The 5,967-nt window shown below is 33.3% G+C and overlaps 1 protein-coding gene across 1 annotated transcript; it reads right to left on the bottom strand.

The window, feature by feature from the left end:
• Positions 1-464: 464 nt before the first annotated feature.
• EAH_00002370 (NAD-specific glutamate dehydrogenase, related) lies at positions 465-5,374 on the bottom strand (the record flags this gene model as incomplete). Its single annotated transcript, XM_013394656.1, has 8 exons — positions 465-482; positions 1,053-1,125; positions 1,492-1,631; positions 2,120-2,172; positions 2,717-2,726; positions 3,106-3,147; positions 3,826-3,930; positions 4,472-5,374. The coding sequence occupies 8 exons, from the start codon at positions 5,372-5,374 to the stop codon at positions 465-467; spliced, it is 1,344 nt and encodes a 447-aa protein (XP_013250110.1).
• Between the last annotated feature and the right edge of the window lie 593 nt (positions 5,375-5,967).

The following is a 5,967-nucleotide window of genomic DNA, read 5'->3' as shown; positions in this document are numbered from 1 at the left end:
ACGTATGGATATACATGCATATTAGACAAATATACGTAATATATATATATATATATGTATATATATATATATATATATATTATATGCATTACATATGATAGATACATACAATTGCAATAAATAGTACAATAAAATAAAATAATATAGATTATAATATAGATAATAATATAGATAAAATATAAATAAAAATATAATAATATACCTCCAAACTGCCGTACGATTTCTTGAAAAAGACAAATAGTAACAATATAGTAAATAATATAAAAAACGACATAATAAAATAAGAATATAAACCAAATATAAATAAAATAATAAAATAATATAATAATAATATAACAATATAATAATAATAATATAATATACCTCCAAACTGTCGCACGATTTCTTCAATGCGCGGAAAGCTGTGGCCGACGCTTCCGGAGAAATGCAAAGCGAAGTGTGAGGCGTTCATAGCGTATGCAGCTTCATGAAGAGTTAAGAGTCTATCCTAAGAAGATAAACAAATAAATATAAATAAAAGCTAGATAAAATATATAGAAATACGCTAATCATTAAGCGTATTAATCTATTATTCAGTAGCAATCAAATGATATATTTATGTTGCTGTTGCTGTTTAAATAAATATATTTATCAACAATATATACATTACACAGAGATATACTTAAAATTTGTTTTTAACGCTAACACAAAAATTAATTATATTTCGATGTTGAAGCCAAACAATAGATAAAATAAATATAATAAACAAATACAACAAATAATTTAATAAAATAAAACAAAAAATATAACGAATGATATATATAAAGATTAATGAAGTGCATTTGTTGTTATTTATCATATTAGCTTCAAATATTATAATAGTAATGCAGCAAGTACTTTAATAATTATTTAGATTGAACTATAACAATAATATAATTATTAATAACTCTATTTTCTCTAATTAATTATAATTCTTAATACAATATGAATATAACTATCGAAGAACTAATAAACATATTCTTATTCTTAGTGCTTGTTAAATTAAAGAAACAAACAAAACAGAGAAAACAAACCCTCGCGAAGTCTGCGTATTTACTCTTCGCCATGACAAACTGCAAACGAACTGCGCTCAGCAAATTGTCAATCCTGAACACAAACCCTAAACCCTAAACCCTAAACCCTAAACCCTAAAGCAGTAGAAAATTACAGAAAAGGCTATTAGAAAAAGAGACAAAGTAAATGAATAGAAAAAGAGAGGTGAAGAAGACAGAAGAAATCGAGAAAAAGAGAGACAGAGAGAGACAGAGAGAGAGACAAAGGAGAACAGAGACAGGAGAAAACAGCAAGAGAGATAGCAAAAAAGACAAAAGCATCGGGCATGACAGACGAAATAAACCACCTAAAAAGTCAGCAGAAGAGACAGTAGAAGAGACAGCAGTAGAGACAGCAGAAGAGACAGCAGAAGAGACAGCAGAAGAGACAGCAGAAGAAGGGACAGCAGAAGAGACAAACCTTTCTTGAATAGGCATTGAAGGAAAGACAAGAATGCCTTCAGGAAGCAATTCAACAAATGTCGTTATTATTGAACTGCCGTTAGCGAGCGGCTCTACGTATTTCCTTTGGCTATAGAAACCCCACATAGTTAAGCAATCCTGCAAACGAACAAAAAACAATATTTATTTGTTTATTTTAATTCATTATGCTTCGTCTGAGATAGTATCAAAGACACATAAAGAAATATATATCAGTCAAAGATATATACATACTCTTAAGAAAAAGAAAAAAAAATAAACAAATACAGATAAAAAGATACACATTCAGCTTAAACAAGCAAAGACAGAAAAACAACAAATCAACAAAAAAACAAATAAACCTGTAGAGAGGCAACAAATATAAACAAGATATAAGACAAATAAAAGAATTAAATTGTATTTAAAGAAGGAGATAAAGCAAAGACAAGAATTTAAATAAACAAAGTGAAGACGAGGAAAACAAACAGCAGAGTCAAAACTAAATCAAAGAGGAGACAGCGCAGCAAACCAATAAACAAAAAGAAATTAACATGAAAGATGATATATAATGCATTAAAATAAAATAAATAAACAAACAAATAAACAAACAAATCAAACAAAAGACAAACCCCAAACCGCGAGAAAAATTCTTCAGTGTGCGGCCCCCGACGAAATGCTAAATCTGCAGAGACAACAAAAAATATTTAAAATATTTAAAACATAAACTAAAAAAAATATAATAATATAATACACTAAGATTGTGAATTTAAAAAATAATCAAGTATACGTGCAAATAATAGTAAAATGTTTTAAAAGATATAATACATGTATATATATACGCATGTTTACATATAATATATATATATAAGTATATATGTATATATAAATCTCGTACTTGTAATAAAAGATTGAGTAGAATACAGACAAGTTCAAAAGTAAAACAGAAGGTGATAAAATATATAGAGTATGAATTGCAGTATGTGAAGTACAGTCAAACCAACACCAAAACAATTAAACAAACAAACAGCAATCAACAAAGACAAATAAACAAAAGACAATAAACAAAAGACAATAAACAAAAGCACTAGCGGATGATAAGCACACAGAACACAGGATAAGCTATTTGCTTGTTTGATAAGCAAATAGCTCGTCAGACAGAAACAAACAAACAAACAAATAAATAAAAATGTTCTCCGCTAAATGCTTGCCTATGCGGTGGCCGCTACCGCGAGGAACCTGAAAAAAAAGACAGAGACAAACAAATACAAATCCTTATACTGCTGCTGCTGCTGCTGTTTGCTGCTGCTGCTGCTGCTGCTGCTGCTGCTGCTGTTTGCTGCTGCTACAGCTGCTAGCAGTTGGCGAGCGAATATGAATGAGGCTAATTAGCAGAGTGAAAATGAAAATAACAAAGAAAAAATTAAAATTAGAGCAAAGGAAAAGCAATTAACAGAAACAGACGAAAAAACAAACAAAAGAAAAAAACAGAGAGAGAGATAAACGCAAAGACAAAGACACAAAAGACAACAGAATGAGAGACAAATGAAACATAAAACGAGAGAGAGACGATGCAGAACAAAAAGAAAAAGAAATAAAATTAGGCTGAGTGCCTCACCACATTGACGAACAAAGCCAAGCCAGTGGAGTCTCCGACAAGCTGCAAAAGGAGACAGAAAAAAAATCAAAAAGATATTTAAAAGTAGATAAAACAAAAAACTAATAGAGAGAGAGAGACAGAATAAAAACTTAACATTACAATATACAATAAAACAATAATAAAAATCAATAATATAATAAAAACAAATAGAGGAAACAAAGACAGAAGAGACAAAAGCAAACAAATAAAAGAGATAGGAAATATATAGAAAGAAGACAAAAGGAGACAGAAGATAATAAATACAAACGAAAAGAGACTAAACGAAAGCAAAGGAGAAAAACAAACAAATCAAAGCAGTAAGACGAAGAAACAAACAAAGCACACAGAACAAACGAAGAAACAAACAAAACAAACAGACAGACGAAGAAAAACAAACAAAGAAGAATTAAACAAAGAAAGTAAAAGAAGCAAACAAAGTAAAGGAAACTAAGCAAGAAACATACAGAGAAGAAGAATGAAACAAAGAAGAAGAACACAACAAAGAAAGTAAAAGAAACAAAGTGAAAGAAACAGACAAAGAAACAAACAAAGAAGAAGAATAAAACGAAGAAGAACACAACAAAGAAAGTAAAAGAAACAATGTGAACGAAACAGACAATGAAACAGACAATGAAACAAACAAAGAAGAAGAATAAAACAAAGAAGAAGAACACAACAAAGAAAGTAAAAGAAACAAACTTGTTCGTTAAGACGCTGGAAGATGCTGGCAGTGACAGTATTTTTTTTAGAGGCGAAGAAATTGACGTCCAGCAGTTTAGAAATATCTTTTTCTGTTGGAGACAGCTGAGAAACAATAAACATAAACAAAACAATATGTGTATATATAGATGTATAGATGTATAAATATTTATAGTATTTAAGTATATATATACATTTGCAGGTTTAAATAAACAAAGATCGCCCAATGCAGAAACAAACAAAATTCAATAGAAAAAGTTCAGAAAGGGATATCAACAGTGAAGAAAATAAATTAAATAAAATAAATTCGCTTATAAAAAAGAATAAACAAATACAAATAAATTTCAATACTCAAACAAACCAAGCAAAACCATCCATACAAAATGAAGTAATTATTAATTCACAAATATACATATATATACAGATATATCTGTATGTATACATATATATGTATATATATATATATATATCTTGTGAAAGGGTTATATATCAATATACTGAACGAAGGAAAGCAAGCAAGAGGAGCAGAATAAACCAAGCAAAACAAATCCCATCAAACAAACAATCCAAACAAACAAACAAATGAAACAAACAAATAAAGAGAAGAAAGAAAGAACGAAAGAAAGAAAGGGATTATAGAGCGTACTTCTTCTTCTCGATAAGGAAAATCAGGTTTCTGAAAGAAATAAGTTCTAAGGCGTTCGAAGTTTGCATCAATACCAAATACACTCTGAGTACTTCTATAGCACTGCATGCGCATTTGTTGTTTATTTTCTTCTCTTCCCATATTAAGAAAGAGCTGTTCTAATTTTCTTTCAGTCTTGTAGTTTTGAGCTGCTCTCTTTGCTGTCAGAGATGCCTTTGAAAGTGCAAACACCTCTCCTGTTCGTTCATCAATCTGCTGTATCTCAGGGAAGTACTCTGTGCCGCTGACTGCATGCAGTGCACGCGCAGCAATAACTGCTTGAAGATTATCTGCAATTGAAGAAGGTTTTGCTGTTCGAAAGTAGAATTCATTTAAGCCCAAATGATTATAATATTCCAGCAGATGCTTATCTACAGTTTTCTCTGTAAATAGACAGCGGCTCTTCAGTAAATGTCGCACCTCTTCAAACTGCTGACGGTATTTCTCACTCATCGGAACAGTATTGTCGCTGCTGCCTTCCCCGCTGCATCCTGCTCCTGGCGTTGCTGCTGCTGCTGCTGCTGCTGCTGCTCCTGCTGCTGCTGCTGCAGCTGCAGAGGCAGCAGCTGCTGCTGCTGCTGCTTCAGAATCCGCACCAAATAATGTGCTGTCGCCCAGAGAACCTACAGCACGCGGAGGTGGGGATTCAAAAGCAGAAAACCCCTGCATGCGCTGAGGCTCTCCGTCAAAGCAGGTAAAGAGAGAGCCGCACCTCTCCTTTAAAAACTCGACATTGTTCCCGCTGTTGCTGCTGTTGCTGTTGTTCTGGCTACAGACGCAGCTGTTGCTGCGACTGCTGCTGTTGCTGTTGCAGCCCCCGCTGCAGCATTCCTTCTTCTCAGTGCTGTCCTCCTTCTCCGGCATTTTCGTAAGAGGGAAAATTCACAGCAGGCAGCAACACAGGTTGAGGAAGCGGAAATAACAAACAACCAGAAGAAATTCTTCTTCCAGCTGTAGGGATACCTCAATGGCGGTGCAGTTTTTCCTTCAATTTTGTGAAAGAAACAATAGGGAGAGGAATTGTATTCAAAATAACGAGAAAAGAAAGAAATAAAACGAACAATAAAAACGCAACTTCACTCAAAAACCCACGAAAGAACGCGACAGCTGCATCGGGTTATACGACCAAACCCTTGAAGGGGTTTCCAGCTGCTTTCAAATGTACACAGGAGGGGGAGGCGTTAAATTATGCTAAAATGTTCGGAATTAGTTCTTTTCTTCGTGCAACTGCATCCGGTTTCAAGGACTGCTGTCAACCGAAACCACTCCCCGGTAACGCCTAGCTCCGGTGTATGTACACGGCAAACGGGTGCAGGAACTCGAGTTATTTGAACGTATTCCAGATTCAATAAATGAATAATTGAGTCTGTTTCTGTTGTTTCTCTTTCCAGGAAATAGAGAACTTGAGGTGTCTGGGCAGCTCGTGAAAATTCCGGTGTATGTGCAGCTCGAGATCA

The sequence above is a fragment of the Eimeria acervulina genome, genomic scaffold (assembly GCF_000499425.1).
Source record: "Eimeria acervulina Houghton genomic scaffold, Eah_scaff7, whole genome shotgun sequence".
NCBI classification, from domain to species: domain Eukaryota; phylum Apicomplexa; class Conoidasida; order Eucoccidiorida; family Eimeriidae; genus Eimeria; species Eimeria acervulina.
This window is presented reverse-complemented; position numbering and strand designations above follow the sequence as displayed.